The sequence below is a fragment of the Piliocolobus tephrosceles genome, chromosome 1 (genome assembly GCF_002776525.5).
Source record: "Piliocolobus tephrosceles isolate RC106 chromosome 1, ASM277652v3, whole genome shotgun sequence".
NCBI lineage: Eukaryota > Metazoa > Chordata > Mammalia > Primates > Cercopithecidae > Piliocolobus > Piliocolobus tephrosceles.
The window spans coordinates 3,510,169-3,531,390 of NC_045434.1; the positions used below are offsets into that span (position 1 = coordinate 3,510,169).

Genomic DNA, 21,222 nt, shown 5'->3' on the forward strand with positions numbered 1-21,222 from the left:
ATGAAGCTGCTGTGAGCATCCGTGTGCAGGTGTTCGTGTGGCCGTAACTTTCAATTCCTTCAGATAAGTGAAAGGAGAGTGACTGCTGGGTCACGTGGTAAGAGAGTGCCACACCGTCCTCACCAGCGGGGAAGGAGAGTTCCTGCTGCTCCACTTTCTTGTCAGCATTTGTTGTTGTCAGTGCTTTGGATTTTATCCACTCTCAAAGGTGTGTGGTGGCATCAGTCTTTTACAACATACTTATAATGATGGCACAGCATTCCAGTCCACAGACAGACCAAGGTTTGTTGAACCATTTTTGTGTTAACGGACACTCCAGTTGTTTCCAGTTGTTGTTACAAACAACAGTGTGACTAACACCTTTGAAGTAAAATCTTTGTGTTTGTTCCCAATAACAGTATCTCCTCCAGAAACTGATCAAAGAGCTTATACATTTTTTTTTTAGCCTGTTGATAAGTACTGCTAAAATGCCCTCCAGGAAGGGAGTATGAATACCACCATTTTTTACTGCTATTAGCAATGTGTAAAAGTGTCAATGCCAGGAACTTACCACTTTTAGAAACTCTTTGACAATTTCAATATCCAAGGTTCATTATTTCTAAGTTCTGCCTTCCACAAAGCACAGGCGCAGACACAATTCAGACAAGTTCCTTGCCATGTTATAGCAACGATGTCCTTTCCTCCAGATTCCAACACCTCATCCCTCATCTACGTCTGTGACCTCAACACAATTGTCTTTACCATCCATATTTCTACCAACATTCTGTTCTTGTCTGCTTAGATAATCTCTACAGATCTCTTCTCTAAGCCCTCACCAGAATCACCATGAGTGCTCTGTTCACAGCAATCCAGGCTTTTCTAGCACACACCTCAGTCTTCCAGCCTCTACCCATTATCCAGTTCCAAAGCCACTTGCACATTTTCAGGTATTTGTTACAGCAACAATCCCACAAAGATCAATTTCAGTCTTAGTCCAGTTGTGCTGCTATGACGAAGTACCTTAGACTGGATAATGTATAAACAGCATACATGTATTGCAGTTATGGAGGCTGGGAAGTCCCAGATCAGGGTACCAGCAGGCTTGGTGTCTGGTGAAGGCCTGGTCTCTGCTTCCAAGATGGGGCCTTGAATGCTGTGGCCTCCAGAGGGCATGAGCACTGTGTCCTAACATGGTGGAAGGGACGCAAGGGCAAAAACGGGCCTAGCTCATTCTCTCCAGCCCTTTTATAGCATTGCTCATCCTGTTCATGGCAGATCTACCCTCTTGACTTAACTGCCCCCTGAAGGCTCCACCTCTTAATACTATCTCATTGGGGGTTAAGCTCCAACATATGAATTTTGGAGGGGCTCATACATTCTGACCACAGCATAATAGAAACATGGCAATTAAGTTTTACTGAATAAAAGAGATAAATAAAAGCATTTAGGAAAAAATTACCCAAATGTACAAAGGGCTCCAAGCTGTCAGATATGACCCAGGGGAAGGATGACTATAAAGTACTCCAATCTAACTTCTTATTACCATCAGACTGGTTTGTCTAAAGTACAATCTCATTCAATAAAAACAAGTATGAATTAAAATAAAATAAAATGCAAATCTCGTCATGTTATTCTCATTTAAAACCCTTCAGTAACCCATCACTGCCATGGCTTGCTTCACAAGGCCCTCTGACATCTGAAAAGGCCTATACTTTATCCAAATGATGTTTATCATGTGGTATCCATGATATTAAAAATCATTAGCAACCTTTACCAATAGATGAATGGATATGTAATATGGAATATTCATTTAATGGAATATTGTTTCTATTTATTAATATGGTTATTGCCATATAATTAAATATTAGGAAGCAATTACACTCCTATTAGAGCAGAATATTGGCATGGAAAATATTCATGATATTACTATGGGTGTCCCTCTGTATCCATGGTGGACTGGTTCCCAGACTTCTCATGGATACCAAAATCTGCAAATGCTTACCTTCCTTATATAAAATGGCACACTATTTGCATATAACCTATGCACATCCTTCTGTATACTTTATTGGTTTATTTTTTATTTTTTTGCCTAGGCTGGAGTGCAGTGGTGCTATGATAGCTCACTACAGCCTTACACTCTTGTGCAAAAGTGATCCTCCGGTCTCAGCTTCCCAAGTAGCTGGGACTATAGGCACCAAGCTCAGCTAATTTTTTTAAATTTTTTTGTAGAGACAGGGTCTCACAATGTTTCCCAGGCTGGTCCCGAACTCCTGGCCTCAAGCAATCCTCCAGCCTCAGCCTCCCAAGTAGCTGAAATTATTGGGGTGCACCACCATGCCCAGCCCACCTTAACCATTTTTAAGCGTACAGTACAGCAGTGATAACTACATATACATTGTTGTGTAACAGATCTCTAGAACGTTTTCATCTTACAAAACTGAAACTCTGTACTCACTGAACAGCAGCTCCACTTTTCCCCCTCCGCCATTCCCTGGCCACTACCGCTCTATTTTCTGTTTCTAGGAGTTGGGTTATTTTGGATACCTCCCAAGTGGAATCATGCAGTATTTGTGCATTAATATTTATAACTACAGGTGACCCTCAAACATGGGTTTGAAATCCATGGGTCCACTTCTCCACGGATTTTCTTCTGTCTCTGCTACCCTGGGACAGCAAGACCAAACCCCGCATCTCCTCATCCTCCTCAGCCTACTCAGTGTGAAGACAATGAGGACGAGACCTTTATGAAGATCCACTTCCACTTGTTGGGTAGTAAATACATTTTCTCTTCCTTATGATTTTCTTAACAGTATTTTCTTTACTCTGGCTTACTTTGTTGTAAGAATTCAGTAAATAACACATATAACATACAAAATCTTTGTTAACTGATCGTGTATGTTATTGATACAGCTTCCAGTCAATCGTAGTCTATTGGTTTAAGTTTCGGGAGAGGCAAAATTATGCTTGGATCTTCAACTGCAGGGGGGTCAGTGCCTTGAACCCCCATGTTGTTTTAAGGGTCAACTATAGCTTGCTTTGCTTAGCATAATACCTTAGGTTTCATCCATGTTATACTGTAATAGGATTTCTCTCTTAAAATGTTGGTTTCTAAAAACTAGATAACAGAAGGGAAAAATCATTTTGATTTAATATTAAGTGAAAAAGGTAAAATATTCTGGTTGTGTCTGAGTGACGTACAGAAGAGAGATCATTTCCTTCCTTTTTTTTCTTGAGCAATTTAATCAGCATGCATTTTTATAATGAAAACTTTGTAATAACATGGAGATATAATTTGTGATATAATTAGGTGGAAAAAAGCAAGATTCAGAATTTTACCTACTGAATTGTACTATAAGATTATAGTGGCTGGGCGCGGTGGCTCACAGCTGTAATCCCAGCACTTTGGGAGGCCGAGGCAGGTGGATCACGGGGTCAGGAGATCGAGACCATCCTGGCTAACACGGTGAAACCCCGTCTCTACTAAAAATACAAAAAATTAGCTGGGCATGGTGGCGGGCGCCTGTAGTCCCAGCTACTTGGGAGGCTGAGGCAGGAGAATGGCGTAAACCCGGGAGGCAGAGCTTGCAGTGAACTGAGATCCGGCCACTGCACTCCAGCCCGGGCGACACAGCGAGACTCCGTCTCAAAAAAAAAAAAAAAAAAAAAAAAGGATTATAGTTCTGCCAGGCATGGTGGCTCACATGCTCATACCTGGTAATTCCTGCACTTTGGGAGGCTGAGGTGGGAGGATCACTTGAGGCCAGGAGTTCAAGACCAGCCTGGGCAACACTTCAAGGCCCTGTCTCTACGAAAAAAAAAAACTAGCTGGGAGTAGTGGCATATACCTGTAGTCCCAGCTATTTGGGAGGCTGAGATGGGAGGATCACTTGAGTCCAGGAGTTCAAGACTGCAGGGAGCTATGATCGTGCCAAACTACTCCAGTCTGGGTAACAGAGTGAGACCCAGTCTCTAAAAAAAAAAGAATACAGGCCGGGCGCGGTGGCTCAAGCCTGTAATCCCAGCACTTTGGGAGGCCGAGATGGGCGGATCATGAGGTCAGGAGATCAAGACCATCCTGGCTAACACGGTGAAACCCCGTCTCTACTAAAAGAATACAAAAAAAAAAAAAAAAAAACTAGCCAGGCGAGGTGGCAGGCGCCTGTAGTCCCAGCTACTCGGGAGGCTGAGGCAGGAGAATGGCATAAACCCGGGAGGCGGAGCTTGCAGTGAGCTGAGATCCGGCCACTGCACTCTAGCCTGGGTGACAGAGCGAGACTCCGTCTCCAAAAAAAAAAAAAAAAGAATACAATAGCAACAAAAAATTACAGTCCAGTTAAAAACCTACACAGAAAAATAATATGTAAGGAAGTATACCAAAATATTAACAATGATTATATTAAGGTGATGGCATTGTTGGAAAGGAAATTCCTATTTATTTAAATTTTTTTGTAATCTGGATATTACCTATACAGTAAGAAATCTTGAATAAAACCGTATTTATTAGTCTATTGCCGTGATTGTTTCTGTTCTATATAAAAACACATTTTATTTCTCTAATAAAGAAAAAACCGGCCGGGCGCGGTGGCTCAAGCCTGTAATCCCAGCACTTTGGGAGGCCGAGGCAGGCGGATCACGAGGTCAGGAGATCGAGACCATCCTGGCTAACACAGTGAAACCCCGTCTCTATTAAAAAATACAAAAAATTAGCTGGGTGTGGTGGCGGGCGCCTGTAGTCCCAGCTACTTGGGAGGCTGAGGCAGGAAAATAGCGTAAACCTGGGAGGTGGAGCTTGCAGTGAGCCGAGATCCGGCCACTGCACTCCAGCCTGGGCGACAGAGCGAGACTCCGTCTCAAAAAAAAAAAAAAAAAGAAAAAGAAAAAAAAAAAAAAGAAAAAACCACTTTTGCAGATTTCCCTGAGTCCTGTTTTCCTGCTACTGATCATGGTTTTAGCATCGTTTAATGTCTTTCTACCAATTACAGATAAGCAATACTCTCAGTATACACTTTTTACAAAATAGTCTCCTCACTCCCCCAAATTTACCTAATTCTACTCAGAAGTAATGGCTAGATGGTAGCCATTACTAACTAATGTGCAAAGTACCATCAGCTCTATAATTAAATTCCAGCCCCTAACATAAACAAAAATTAGAGCAGATTGATTCCACTCTCCCACATCTCCCAAAGGCAGGATGTGTAGGAAAAATAACAGACAAAACATTTCATATCACCAACTACGTCAAAATAAGAACATAATTACTCCCACCCTGTCTCATTCTCTGAGAAACCTGATACAGTCAAATTCCAAACGATGTAAAGTCCCAGAGCTCTCCCAGAACGTCAGTGAGAGAGTCCAGGTACAGGCTGACAGAAATTCCCACTTCACCAGGGTGTAGATTCTGTGGATCTTGTTCTACTAACTCAAAAGCCAATTCTGAAGTTTCAAAGAAAAAAAAGTCCAAGGATACTTAACCAATTAAGAATAATGACAGATGGAGATTTGGGACATCTGGGGCTTGTGGTGTGCCTGGGGTAGTAGGACACCTTCCATCCAAGATGCAAAGTGTAGGAAATGACTCAGCAGTGTCATTACATTATTTTAACGGTTACTAGGGAGTAGCTGCCACACTTTGACATCACAGTCGTCTCAACAGTATAAATGTAACATTAAACCACTGATCACAGACATAAAAAAAAACTCTAACATTTGTTCATGGGTTTCCTCACTGAGCGAAATGAGTAGGGACTGAATACCATCTCAAATATTTAAAAATGCATGTATTGGGTCAGGCGTGGTCATGTTGGCGGGCGCCTGTAATCCCCGCTACTCGGGTGGCTGAGGCAAGAGAATCACTTGAATCCGGGAGGTGAAGGTTGCAGTGAGCGGAGATCATGCCACTGCACTCCAACCTGGGCGACAGAGTGAGATTCTGTTTGAAAAGTAAGTAAATAAATGCCACTGCAGTCATTCGTGGAGAAATGACAAGGCTTGGACTAAGGTAATGGATGTGAAAATGATGAGAAAGAGTTAGATTTATAATGTGAAGGTATAGATGGCAGAAATGTGTTGATGTACTATAATAGCGGATTTTTTCAGAAGTCCAATTTCAATTTCTTTTCACTGTGAGCTTAATCCAGTTGCATTTATCATGAATTTTTTTTTTTTTTTTGAGACAGTCTCGCTCTGTCATCCAGGCTGGAGTGTGGTGGCGCAATCTCAGCTCACCGCAAGATCCACCTCCCGAGTTCACACCATTCTCCTGCCTCAGCCTCCTGAGTAGCTGGGACTACAGGCACCCGCCACTGCGCCCAGCTAATTTTTTGTATTTTTAGTAGAGATAGGGTTTCACCGTGTTAGCCAGGATGGTCTCGATCTCCTGACCTCGTGATCCTCCCGCCTTGGCCTCCCAGAGTGCTGGGATTACAGGTGTGAGCCACCATGCCTGGCCTATTATAAGTACCATTATCTTGTGTTTTCTAGATACCCTGATTATTCTATGCTTCTTTTCTGTCTTTTGGACTGACTGAATGCCCTCTAATTCTTTTTTTTTTTTTTTTTTTTTTTTGAGACGGAGTCTCGCTCTGTCGCCCAGGCTGGAGTGCAGTGGCCGGATCTCACCTCACTGCAAGCTCCGCCTCCTGGGTTTATGCCATTCTCCTGCCTCAGCCTCCCGAGTAGCTGGGACTACAGGCGTCCACCACCTCGCCCGGCTAGATTTTTGTATTTTTTAGTAGAGACAGGGTTTCACCGTGTTAGCCAGGATGGTCTTGATCTCCTGACCTCGTGATCTGCCCGTCTCGGCCTCCCAAAGTGCTGGGATTACAGGCTTGAGCCACCGCGCCCGGCCTTAATTCTTTGATCCTCTATGTCAGTTTGGAAGTTATGCATTCAATTTCTACTCTTTTGAAGTCACCCTTAATATTTAAACACGCATACTTAATTCTCTCCAATGTTTGTATTACATCTTATATGCTATAATTTTCAGTGTTTTAGTTCAACATTTAGTAGCGCTCTCTTTCTAAAGATTATTACAATATTTCATTGAGATTTCTATTATTAATGCTTTTCTCGGGAGTACTGTTGCTATTTTCTGATTAATTCAATGTCAATGAAATTTCTGGGTTAAGGAGGCAAACTGTGTATCTGCATCTAACTTTACTCTCTCTCAAACCTTATTAAAATCGCAGTAAAGAAATACTTGTTAAAACAATCATACACCTACTTAGGAAGAATAGGAAAAGATATAGTGGAAATAAAATTTTGCAAGCTGCAAAGCAGATGGATGAGTGGCAAGAATCTAGCAGATCTAGAAAACTGAACCCAAGACAGTAGTGAGTCAAGAATCCTCAAAAATAACTGGTTACTTCTGGAAATGAGGGTGAGGGAGCAGGAACTAAAATTAGGGGAACTGGGGTAAAATACGTTTGAAAAGCTATAAATCTCTCAGTGTTCCCCATTGAGTGTCTGCCTCCCTCCGTCCGTCCCCGCAGGAGTTTAGAGACTTACCTTCTAAAGAGTGTAAACAGAAGGTGTCTGAACGGGCAGCTAGATGCTTTTGCCTCCCAAGTAGAAGATTGAAGACTCTATTCCTAAGAATCAAGCCTGTGCGAGAGAAAAATCCCCAAAACTCTGATGCTGGCGATTCCCGGATTACCCAGTGATCAAGTTTAAAGCTGACAAGTTCCATGCATACGTTTGTTATGAACTGACAGCCAAGGTTTATCAGACACGGAGAAAAGCTACTAACAAAAACAAAGACCAGAACAGACACAGATATCAACTTGGAGAAAACAGATTACGCAAAGAGAAGAAAACTTCAAATAAACTACCACTATTATCTTCAGAGATCTGAAACAAGAACAGGACGCTATTTAGAAAAGAATATTCAAAGAACAAAAACAAGCTATTGGAAATTTAAAACACAACAGAAATAAGAGACTCAATAACAATATTGGAAGAGAAAGTTCAAGAAATCTACCAGAGAGAACAAAGAGACAGAAATGGAAAGTAAGTGAAAAATAAGAATATTAGGCTGGGTGCGGTGGCTCACACTTGTAATCCCAGCACTTTGGGAGGCCAAGGCAGGCGGATCACTTGAGGTCAGGCATTCAAGACCAGCCTGGACAACATGGTGAAACACCATCTCTACTGAAAATACAAAAATTAGCCAGGCATGGTGGCGTGCACCTGTAATCCCAGCATTTGGGAGGCCAAGGCAGGCAGATCACTTGAGGTCAGGTGTTCAAGACCAGCCTGGCCAACATGGTAAAAACCCTGTCTCTACTAAAAATACAGAAAAAAAAAAAAAAAGAATATTAAAGACAAGTCCAGAAACACAAAAATGAATAAAAGGAGTTCCAAAAGAGAGAAAAAAAGAAAACAAAATAATTGCAAGAAATTTTCCTGAAACCAAAAGATACAAATCACTATTTTGAAAAGGCCCACCAGGTACCTAACACATTAGATATGTGCTCACACCAAGGTAAATCATTGTGAAATTTCAAACTCTGGGGGAAAAAACTGTCCAGGGTTTCAGGAAAACAAAATTTAATGGTTAGATACAAAGGATTGGGAACCGGAATGGATTTGCACGATCTCAGTAGCATTACCAGGAACGTGAAGATGAGGAGTGCCTTCAGAACTCTTACTGAAGACCCGAAAAATCCAAATCCATTTAATGAAGAAAAATCCACTGAATGTAGAATTCTAGATCCAGCCAAAGATTAGCATAATCCATTTCAAACATACAAATCTCAAACATTTTACCTTCAAGGCACTCTTTTCCAAGAAGCTATCAAAGAATGTGTTAAAATCCTAGAGGAACTAGAAAGAGGAGAACTTGGGATAGAAAGAAATCCAATCCAGAAGGAAAACAGTGACTCCCAGGATTATCACAAAGATCCCAGAATGATGGCTGGGCACAGATGTCGAGGTCAACCATCACATGTAAAGGGCCAGTTTTGTTAAGGACTATCATTACCACCGTCTCCCTGCCATGGTATCCTCTTTTTATCCAAGAACAGAATTCCAGGATAAGCCTGGCCCAGTTCTTCTCTATCACTGACCTATCTTTGCTGGTCAAGTTTCTGCTCACTCTTCCCCCACTCCCTGGATCTGATGAGGACCTTCATTTCATTCCTAAGTAGTTTTATGCTTTGATCGAATCCTGAAAGCCAGGGGTAGGCACTAGTGAGTTTAGAAATAAAATATACAGAGCAGCCAACTCCTTTCGGCCATATTCTACTGGACACTGAACACCTGGTTCGCATTACAGCTCTTCCAGATGACAACTATGGCAGCCATGAAAATTCCATTTTCGGCCGGGCGCGGTGGCTCAAGCTTGTAATCCCAGCACTTTGGGAGTCCGAGATGGGCGGATCACGAGGTCAGGAGATCGAGACCATTCTGGCTAACACGGTGAAACCCCGTCTCTACTAGAAAATACAAAAAACTAGCCGGGCGAGGTGGCGGGCACCTGTAGTCCCAGCTACTCGGGAGGCTGAGGCAGGAGAATGGCGGGAACCCGGGAGGCGGAGCTTGCAGTGAGCTGAGATCCGGCCACTGCACTCCAACCCCGGGTGACAGAGCGAGACTCCGTCTCAAAAAAAAAAAAAAAAAGAAAAAGAAAAAAAGAAAATTCCATTTTCTTCCTTTTTAAAAAAAAAAAAAAGTTGAGATATGGGCCAGGCGCAGTGGCTCACGTCTATAATCCCAGCACTTTGGGAGGCCAAGGCGGGTGGATCACTTGAGGTCAGGAATTCGAGACCAGCCTGGCCAACATGGTGAAATCCCACCTCTACTAAAAATACAAAAATTAGCCGGGCGTGGTGGTGGCGGGTGCCTATAACCCCAGCTACTCGGGAGGCTGAGGCAGGAGAATCACTTGAAGCCAGGAGGTGGAGGTTGCAGTGAGCCGAGATCGTGCCACTCAACTCCAGCCTAGCAACAGAGCAAGACTCCATCTCAAAAAAAAGAGAGTTGAGATCTGGCTTTGTCACACAGGCTGGAGAGCAGTGAGCCACGATTGTGCCTCATTCCTGCACTCAAGCAATCCTCTCGCCTCAGCCTCCCAATGAAATGCACCTCTTAAATCTACAGTTGCAGGAAATGTAGTTGAATGATGATCCTAGCCATCACATCTGAGCCAAGGCCATCCTTCCGATGGGCTGCTCCAGGCAATAATGAAGTGTTACATCCCAGCATAATCTGGCTGAGGGAGAGGTGGGCCTAATAAGGAAAGAAAAAGACCATACACTAAAATAGCCAAAGGAATTAGGTAGGAAGTGGCCCCTGAACTAGGAGCTAGGGGAGTACCCCTGGGATTGGATGAGAGTGCTGGACCAAGAGGCCTGGAACATAAAACTGGATAAGCAAGAATTCACCAACTTCAGGCACTTTCTCAGGACACAGACTTAACACTCTGGCAAGGACCCTAGGAGATGGGGCTAACTTGCTGCTATGGTGAGACCTGGAACAGGTGACACCAAACCCTGAGTGAAGTGGCAAACCGCGCTGACAGAAGTGGGAGGGCAGAATGGGTACACAATGAGCCAGAAGACTCAGCGGAGGATTCTGTTCCACGGGAGGCGCAGACGCACTGCTCACCAAGGGCATCAGGCTGGTGAGAAAGGCATTGGTTGTCACTAAGTCTGTGATGGTGTCCTCTGCAGGCCAGGGTTGACTAGACGAGGTCATGGTAGACCTGGGTTTGTTAAATCCATGGAATGATTTGCTAGCCAGCTCTCCCATACCCAGGTAACAGAGGCCAAGCAGAGTTGTTTGAGCACAGAAGTTAAGAGGCCTCATGTAAAGAGCAGATAGATTGAAGAGGGGAACGGTGGAGATGGTTAATAGAACATGGCATGCTTAGGAGCAAAGCAGACCGGCAGCCAACAGAGGTGCTGCCTAACATCTACAACCAAAAAAGGGCAAGGATGGGGAAGTGGAGGCTGCAGATGGTCACCCCAATAAAAAGTCATAATCTAGGCTTAGTTTCTAAGCCTGAGTCAATAATCTGACCAACATAGGTCTTACTTTTAAATCATCTTTTAGTTCTTCTTTGTAATTAGTTTAAGTTCTCCATAATTCCACTTAGGTTGGAACTTCAAAAGACATAGACCTCTAAATAACCTTTCCATTTGTATGAAAATGCCATTATCTGGCCGGGCGCGGTGGCTCGAGCCTGTCATCCCAGCACTTTGGGAGGCCGAGATGGGCGGATCACAAGGTCAGGAGATCAAGACCATCCTGGCTAACACGGTGAAACCCCGTCTCTACTAAAAAAAAAATACAAAAAACTAGCCGGGCGAGGTGGCGGGCGCCTGTAGTCCCAGCTACTCAGGAGGCTGAGGCAGGAGAATGGCGTGAACCCAGGAGGCGGAGCTTGCAGTGAGCTGAGATCCAGCCACTGCACTCCAGCCCGGGCGACACAGCGAGACTCCGTCTCAAACAACAACAAAAAAAAAAAAAAAAAGAACTTAAAAAAAAAAAAAAATGCCATTATCTCCTTCCAGCTCCCATACCCTGAAGACCCTAGAAGGCTCTAACTTAATATTAAAAGAAGGATTATTTGGTAGCCTATATGTAAGATTTTTCACTAATCCTTCTCACAGTTGTCCATTTTTGTGATATTCCAAAAGGCAGAAAGTATTTGCAGGAAGTTGCTATTTATAGAATACGAACTGTATGGATCAAAGTTAAATGATTTTTTAAATGATCTATTTCAAGAGAAACATCAGATTTGAAATTGATCTTCAGGAAGCAAAGGGCTGAAAGTTAAAGAAATTGAAGAGAAAAGAATGTGTCTACACTAAAGTTCACGTACATGACAACCAGAGAATTTTACACAAGTTTCAACTTTTTATAGAACAATTTTTTTGTTTGTTTGTTTGTTTGAGACAGAGTCTTGCTCTGTCACCCAGGCTGGAATGTAGTGGTGCGATCTCGGCTCATTGCAACCTCTGCCTCCCGAGTTCAAGTGATCCTCTTCCCTCAGCCTCCCAAGTAGCTGGGATTACAAGTGTGCACCACCACACCTAGCTAATTTTTCTATTTTTAGTAGAGATAGGATTTCACCATGTTGGCCAGGCTGGTCTCAAACTCCTGACCTCAAGTAATCCACCTGCTTCAGCCTCCCAAAGTGCTGGGATTACAGGCGTGAGCCATTGCACCCAGCCTTATAGAACAATTTTAAAGCATATACACACATACATTTAAATAGTTTGATTTCTGAAACTATTACAGAACATTTAGCAATATGACATTTACCCCTAGATGTTGACTTTTATGGAGCTTTGATTTTCTAAATGTGTTTGTATGTATTCACTATTAAATGTATTTAAATATGTACAAATACATAGTTGTATTCATCAAATTTGTGCTTTTTTTATATGTTTTTTTCCCACTCATTTATTTAGAAAAGTTCTTTAAAAGGTAGTTATACCCAAAGCTGTTTATCAGTATAATTTAATTAGAGTAAATTGTGTTGGTATACAAATACAGAAAAATATTTACAGAGCTTAATAGCTCAGTGGCCACTATTGGTAAATAAGAATTCTAAATATCTGTAATTCTCAAAGGTTGTGTCATGTCCCTAAAAAAGGGTAAAAATAAAATAAAACTTTAGGACCTAAGCACCCACTGTGGCTAATTGCCCAAACCAGTGGAGATATTATCCTAGAGAGCCACCTGCAGTGCAAGCAAACTCAAGAATGTACTACATGCCCACCAAGTAACAGTTGATTCCTCGGTTATTAAATTTAATCCTCATAAAATCACTTTCATATTATTATACTCCTTTTGCAGATGTGAAACCAAGCTTTGAAGGATTAAGTGGCTCATGGAAGGCCACATGGCTCTAAGTTGTAACTGTGGAGTTTGAACTCAGATCTTCTAGTATAAGATGTGGTATTTGGTCTACTTTGGCACAGAAGCCCATAGATCAGGAGTTGGCAAACTTTTTCTGCAAATGCCAGATGGTAAATATCTTGAGCTTTCCAAGCTATAGGTTCTTTGTTGCAACTACTGAACTCTGCCCGTGTAGTCAGTAGTTCTATATCAACCATAGATAACATACAAATAAATGAGTTTAGCTGTGTTTCAGTGAAACTTTATTTACATGCACATGTGGTGGGCAGGATTTGGCCAGGGGCCATGATTTGCTAACTCCTGGTAGAGATTAAAACGTACAAACAAACCATAAAGGGACTAGACTCTAGAGATCATCCTTTTCTGACCTTTGGAGGTATTTTTCATTATTGCTCCACTTACTATCCTGAGCATGTGATGATGATGATTTCACTGTAAATTCATCCTCTAGTTCTTACCTCTTCCACAGTGCCAGCTCGCTTCTCCCTAACACTAGTTCCAGCTTTGTGCAGATACACTTTAAGGCAGTAATCAGTATCTTTTTTTAATGTGAGCATCAAGTCAGGAAAAACAAGCTTTTTCTCTTTTTCTTGGTAAAAACAGCTTTATTGAACCCCAAAAGGTAAAAACAATGTGTTCTTACAACTTAGATTCCTTACCGAACACTTCCAAATGCTTAAAAACATTGCTACTGCTTTTTGGTCACCAAGGTGCTAATATCTGTGCAGCAGGATCACCTTTCTAATCTTCCATTCCTTAACTTTACATGATGCTTTAGGATTCAAAACATGTATTCTTGTACCTTCTTTCATTTATCTTTGAAGCAAACTTTGAACTAGTTATTATTATGGAGAAACTGATACTCAACAGGGGTTGACTCACCACGGTCATAATTCCTTCTCTCCAACTTAATATTGAACAAGCAGGTACCGTGCTAGGTGCAAAATAAACAGATAAAATTCCACTTCCTTCCCTGTCTCTCTTATCCCCTTTGCCATCCCCAGAGTTCGCCAAAATCTTTGTGCCTAGATAAGCAATTCTGAAAAGATTCTCCTCCTGGCCAGGTAGCTTTTTCCCCGTTAAAGTCTCTGTTGTTGAACCAAATGCTGCATTTGAAACAAGATCAGAGATCTTTCTGGGAAGTCAAACGGAGCCTGAAGCGCTCTCATCTCGGGCTGCTCATCCACTGCCTTATGGGATCCTTCTCTTCACGGACTCCTCTCCACTATTACACATGACTCGTTTTTAAAATTCTTAGACTCTCTGGTCAACGTAAAGTTCATTCTTAATATTTCATTCTGTTTACCATCTGTTCTAAACGTTAGTGTTATTTCCCCAAATAAATAAAAATTCCTTACTGCCTCTGTCAATAGCCTTTCTGCATACGGTCAGCCCCTTGCATCTACTGGCCTGTCTTCAACTGATTTTACAGGGAGGATCATTTCCACAGTGGGTTCTTTATTTGATCAGTTGTGTTACTTGTTCATAGTCATTTCTTCAAGATCTGCTCTTAACTCTTTCAGATTTTGTTGGTTGGCTAACATGAATAGTTATCCTAGCATTTCCATTGAGCACATTCAGTAGTTCAGGGCATTTTTTTTTAGTTTCAGGTAAAGGATTGTTTTTAATGACAAGGAGTAGCTGTCACACAGAGAGCCGGTTGAATGAAACTTTTTCACCCTACTCACCTCTGCAATCAGATCATGCAGCTCTCCTTCAGTAGGGCAGCATCCTAATGACCTGATAATTGTTCCAATCTCTCTGGGGGAAAAAAAAAAGTTTTCAATGGTTTTAGAATATAAACTCTGAAAAGGCTATGTTTCTCCAAATTATCTCAGAGCACATTTTGTAACGTAGGAAACCAAATCACTCCAATATTGCCTCATGATTATAAAAGATGTATTCTGGGGAAAGAAAAAGGAGGCTAAGTGAACCAAAGAAATATGAAAGAAATGGCCTCATTGACTGGCAAACGCCTTGCCTGAGCCAATATAAAAAAGTTCTAGAAAGAAAAAGAAACGTTGGCCATGTACCAACTGACTTTAAGTGTTACTTAACTCTTTTGAGCCTCAGTTTCCACACCTGTAAAATGGGGATGATAATGTCTACCGCAGAGTTTTGCGGTGAAGTTGACATTAGTATCAGAGTGTTCAAAGCATGGCCTCTAGCACCAAACCACTAAGGTTCAAATCCCAGCTCTGTGACTTACTGGATTGCAGAGGTCACCTACCTAATCAATGTGCACATAAGCCTCCCTGGTAGGTAAAACACAGTGACTTCCTTCAAACACTAAGAACCAGGATGGGGGACACACTAAGCGTTAAATAAGAAGAGCTATCATAAAACAAAGCACATCTCCTGGCAGAGCAGCTACTCAATAAATATTAGTTATTCACCTCTCCCTGCCCCCATCATAATGTAGTTCAATTCCACAAATAACCTAAGAAAAGTATAAATGCTATTCAGTACTCTCTGAATATTAAGACAGGGGATGTGTAATTGATTACAAAATACTTCCATTCAAAATTATTAAAATTAAAGTTGTAATGTTTGAAAGTTAATTTAATTTCACAAATATTCACTTAACTAGAATAGTTAATTTCTTTACCATTCAGGATAATTTTAGCGGTATTATATTTGCTCCCTATTTTACAAAGAAAACATTTTAAATAAGAATTTTAAATTTCTTCACTGAAAGAGGTTGCAGAATGAGTATCAACTTGAAAGTAAAATCTAAAATCAGTAACTATGGAATATAGGATTCTTTTCACTTACTGATCTTTCTTCTTAATAAATGAAGGGCCAACAAAACAAATACTATCCTCACGTCAAGTATATTTCCTTGTTTTCCCTGTTTTCTTGTTTTTTTCCTTTCATATAGCAAAGGTATTATTATTATTATTAATTATTATTATTATTATTATTATTATTATTATTATTATTATTATTATAAAAGGTCTCACTTTCGTTGCCCACGCTAGAGTGCAGCGATGCAATCTCGGCTCACTGCAGCCTTGACTTCCCACAACTCAGGTGATCCTCCCACCACAGCCTCCCAAGTAGCTGGGGCTACAGATGTGCGCCACTGCGCCCGGCTAACCGCACACTCTCACACTTAAAGCAGGCAAGAGTTTCGAAGCCGGGCAGCACAAACCTCACATCCTCACACTGACTGGAGCTAACTAAGTTGGCCTCAGGGAGGTAGAGAGTAGAATGGTGGTTTACCAGAGGCTGGGAAGGGAAGAGGAAAAGGAGGACAAAGAGAAATTGGATTAATAAGAACAAAAATATAGTTAGATAGAAGAAGTAAGTTCTAGTATTTGATAGTACAGTAGGAAAATTACAGTTAATAATTTATTCTATTTCCAAAACAGCAAGAAGAGAAGAATTATAATGTTCCCAACACAAAGATAAACGTTTGAGGTGATGGATACCCCAATTACCCTGACTTGACCATTACACATTGTATGCAGGTATCAAAATAGCACACGGAACTCATACATATGTACAACCATGGTATCTTGATTTTTTAAATTACCAAAAAAAAAAAAAAGATTTTTGAAGGAGACAAGACGGGGGAAAAGACAAATTCTAGGCCCACGCTAGACCAAACAGCAGCCACCAACTACATCTAGCGATTACACATTTGAAATGTGATGACTACAAATGGACATGTGTTGCCAGTGTAAAACACACACTGACTTCAAAAGCTTAGTATGAAAAAGAAAATGCAAAATAGCTCATTAATAATTTTTAATATTGGTTACATGTTGAAATAACATTTTAGACACATTGGGTTAGATAAGATACATTGTTAAAATTAATTTTACTTGTGTTAAATTATTAGGTTCGTGTGAAATTGCGGGTTTGCCATTAAAAGGGCAAAAACTGCAATTACTTTTGCACCAACCTACAAGTTTAGCCTAAAGCTGCCTCCTTACATGTTTTAAGCTTGACCTAGAGGTTTCTGCATATATAGTGAACTGCAGCCTAACTGGATGTTGTTACAGACATAACCTACTCATGCCCCAGTCCCAGCGTTTCGGCCAATCACAGCCAATGCTTCAAACCTTGTTCAAAGGAGGCCAACTTCGAGCTGTAACTAGGCCAGCTGCTTCTGCACCTCGCTTCCATTTCCCGCACGTCACTTTCCCTTTTCTTGGAGAGGTGAACTGATTCTCAGATGGTTCTTTGCTCAGTTAAATTCTGTTAAATTCCATTCATCTAAAGTTTTTCTTTTTTTTTTTTTTTTGAGAGGGAGTCTGGCTCTGTCACCCAGGCTGGAGTACAGTGGCCAGATCTCAGCTCACTGCAAGCTCCGCCTCCCCAGGTTCACGCCATTCTCCTGCCTCAGCCTCCGGAGTAGCTGGGACTACAGGCACCCGCCACCTCGCCCGGCTAGTTTTTTGTATTTTTTAGTAGAGACGGGGTTTCACCGTGTTAGCCAGGATGGTCTCGATCTCCTGACCTCGTGATCCACCCGTCTCGGCCTCCCAAAGTGCAGGGATTACAGGCTTGAGCCACCACACCCGGCCAAGTTTTTCTTTCAACAACCTGTTTCTTTTTTACTTAAAAAAATGTGGCTAACAGAAAATGGAAAATGATATACGATGCAAACTCTTTCTGCACAGGGCTTTTCTAGGGAAGAGCTTCCATCAGGAGTCAGACTGTGAGAAGACAGCAGATAAGCAGAAAGTGAGAATTTCACTGTGCTGTGTCAGCTACAGAAGCCTCCTTGCTCCTCTCTGAGACTCCCAGCTACTCGGGAGGCTGAGGCAGGAGAATCACTTGAACCCAGGAGGCGGAGGTTGCAGTGAGCTGAGATGGCGCCACTGCACTCCAGCCTGGGCAACAGAGTGAGAGTCTTTCTAAAAAAAAAAAAAAAAAAAAAACAGTATTAAGCAAATATAAGGTGTGGAAATTTGTGTCACAATCTCATATACAGTACTTGAGTAACCTGAGTATAAAATGTCTACCTTGGGTACAGTATTGACAGGATACATGAAGAGCTGGTAACATTCACTGGAGGGTGGAGAATGCCTTGGAGAGAGCGGGTGGCAGGGGCAAAGGCTGGAGGAAGTCCTTTCACCATCTACCTTTTGAATCATTTGTATTACGAACAAATGAACACATACATTTTAAATTAAGTACCTTAGTCCCAGCTACCAGGGAGGCTGGGGCAGGAGGATGGCTGGAGGCCACGGGTTCAAGGCTGCAGTGAGCTATTACACACCTATAAATGGCTACTGCACTCCAGTCTGGGCAGCACAGCAAGACCCTGTCTCTAAAACCATTTTTAAATAAAACAACTTAGAACTTCACAAAATGAATATTCTGGCTGGATGATAAAAGGCTATAATTGTCTTAAACACGTAAGAGAAGCACAGTCTGACCCAGGGATAGGCAGCGAGGGGCAAGAAGAGCAAATGAACCTTAGAGAGAGCTGGAAGGAGTCGTCAGACTTCATGAGGGAGAGGAAGGTCAGAAGAGGTAAGAATTTCTTATCAGTTGGTAATGAGTTACCAATAGCAAGGACTGCATCAATCACTGAGTTCAGAAAACGGAAGGAGAAACAGGTCAGGCGCAGTGGCTCGTATCTATAATCCCAGCACTCTGGGAGGCCGAGGGTGGGAGGATCACTTGAGGCCAGGATTTCGAGACCAGCCTGGGCAACACAGCAAGACCGCCATGTCTACAAAAAATTTTAAAAATTAATTGAGTGTGGTGGCATGTGCCTGTAGCCCCAGCTACTCAGGAGACAGAGACGGGAGGATCAGTTGAGCCGAGGAGTTCAAGGCTGCAGTGGACTACGATCCTGCAATTGTACTCCAGCCCAGGTGACAGAGTGAGATCTGTCTCTAAAAGAAATACCAATAAATGTGCAAAATAAATAAAAATAAAATTTTTAAAAGGAAGTAAAAAAGTTTGGGTGGAGGGAGATGAGGGGTTCAATCTGGGACACGCTGAATTCCCAACATGCTTGTTCTTGCTGGTTATGCCATGAAACCCTGACCATCTCTCAGGGTTACGTCGCAGTGAGCAGCCTCGAGAGATGACGCAATGTCTCCCTCCAGGCCAAAGAGCAGGCTTGCTTCCTGCTTGCTATAAAAGCAGTAGATATCCCCTGTTCTGTTCCCTGAAATTCTCTGTTCTGAAAGCTCTGTTCCCTTTCTGTAATGGCAACCATTGCCTGTGCAGGCATCCAGCTGGGCCCATCACCACGAAAAGGTGAGGGCAGGAGAAACCGTCACCCACAAGCTGATGCTCATGTTGCCTGCTGTGCCAAGGGGAATGAAGTCCTTTGTCACTGACCCAGGAGTCTCAAGTCTTGTGCCAACATCCACGGAACGGTAACAAGCTAACTTACTGGCTTACAAGTGGGGTAAAATCAAACCACAGACTTGATACTCATAGGAGTGTGAAGTGCAGGAGAAGGATCTGGCTGGAGATGCGGATCTGGTCAGGAAGGCGCAGGAGCAGAAGAATTCCTCTAAGTAGAGCGTATTGGCTGGGAAAGACAAGGAAGAGGTCTGAGGGGTACCCACATTCAAGGAATGATCCAAGAAAGAGGAACCTGCATGCGAGACGGAGCAGAGGAGCCAGAGAGGGAAGGGAACATCCAGGAGAGGGCCGTGGCACGGAGGCTAAGCAAAAAGAAAATGGGAAGTCATCCTTGGCTTTCCAATGCTGCTGAGAGGTCAAGGAAGGTAAATTCTGAGCAATATCCACTGGAGTTAGTAAAAAAGGAGACCAGCTATGATTTGACAAGGGCAGTCTCTGTTGAAGGCGGAGGAGAAACTAGATTGCAGTGGGTCAGGAAGTGAAGGGGAGAAGTCAGGCGTGGTGGCAGGTGCCTGCAGTCCCAGCTACTCAGGAGGCTGAGGTGGGAGGACTGCTCGAGCCCAGGGGAAGTGGGGATGAAGGTTGCAGTGAGCAGAGATCACGATGTGAACAGCCAGTGCGCTCGGCACTCCAGCCTGGGCAACATACAGAGACTCCCACATCAAAAAACAAACAAAAATCCCAAAAACAAACAGAAGTAAAGGGGAGGGAAGGGGTGTCTGGAGAGGAACATGGTGTTAAACAGGATGTTTTTTCTTTTTTAATACTGAAAACCTGAAAGATGCAAGCATATTTCAATGCTACTGGGAATGAGCCCTTGCAAAGAAGGCTGATGAGGGCCTTGTTCACCGGGTGGGTGGGCTTCAGGCTGATGAGGGCCTTGTTCACCGGGTGGGTGGGCTTCAGACTGATGAGGGCCTTGTTTACTGGGTGGGTGGGCTTCCGGAGAGGGTGAGAAGGCCTGGGCCACTCAGTGCTCAGTGTTCTTGCAGCCACCCCCATCCTAGGTCCTGCCACCTGCAAGTTGCTACATGGGAGAGAACGGCAAGTTCTTCCCTATCACAGGAAATTTCCCTCTCCCTCTTTCCACATCCCCTTGAGGAACCCATCACCATCCTCTTCTCTGCTGAGCAAATCTGCTGCGGTCTCACCTGCCCCGGTAGACCACAGAAAATGAAGCCCACATGATGGGACATCTCCCAGGCAGTAAGCAACTTCTTTCTCTCTAGTCTCGAATAACAAAGGCCTCATGATATAAGAAAAAAAGGCAGATTATTTTGCTGATGAGGCCAGAGTGGCCTAAAGAACAATAACCATGGCTTCCTCAAGAACTCACCCTGTACACCCACAAACTGCTCCACGAGCTCACCTACATCTCACCCACCTTCTTCTCCTCTGCTGCACTGACGTGCCTCCTTCCTCTTGTGGAAAGCGAATCTCCTCGCTGAGCTCTGGGGCCCTGGAAGCTGTGCTAAGGCTCCCTGCGGCTGGGCCTCATGTAGGTGACATGGATGCTGTCCCTGTCTCAGGCCTAGACAGCTCATGAGCACAATGCTTTTCCTCTCTCTACTTTCTCCCAGAGACTGCACTAACCCTTGGGGTCCCCGAACAGCAAGTCTTCTCTGAGTATCACTGACGGGTTCTTGGAAACTGCAACCGTAAGCAAAAGGACATATAACAAAACCGTTTCTTTTCTCACTAACTTTGTAACAACATTATTCAAAGACTTGCTATACGTCATTTCATTTAAAGGTGCAGTTTACAACAACTGATTGAAAGGTTAAGAGAAAACTTACTGGACAATATAAGAGACTAAAAGAAGCCACGAAAACTACTAATATTAACTTTTTATTGGTCTTGACAAGTAGGGGTACAAGATTTAATCGGACTTAGAAAAGTAATGTGACTTATCTGTTCTCTCAAGTTGTAGCATACAATTCCTATCTGTAGCCCTAGTTTGTCTTTGGAAATGGGATGATGAAGAAACTCGCATATAAAGACTTGGCTGTCCTCTGTGTAGCACAGGGCAAGGTC

General features: G+C 42.8%; 1 protein-coding gene across 1 annotated transcript in view; it reads right to left on the reverse strand.

Moving 5' to 3' along the window:
- EFCAB2 (EF-hand calcium binding domain 2) overlaps positions 1-21,222 on the reverse strand; it is a 134,621-nt gene that overhangs the window by 15,428 nt on the left and 97,971 nt on the right. The window contains exon 4 of the mRNA XM_026455123.2: positions 14,535-14,607. Coding sequence (XP_026310908.1) covers positions 14,535-14,607 — 73 coding nt within the window. The remainder of the gene's footprint in view (positions 1-14,534; positions 14,608-21,222) is intronic.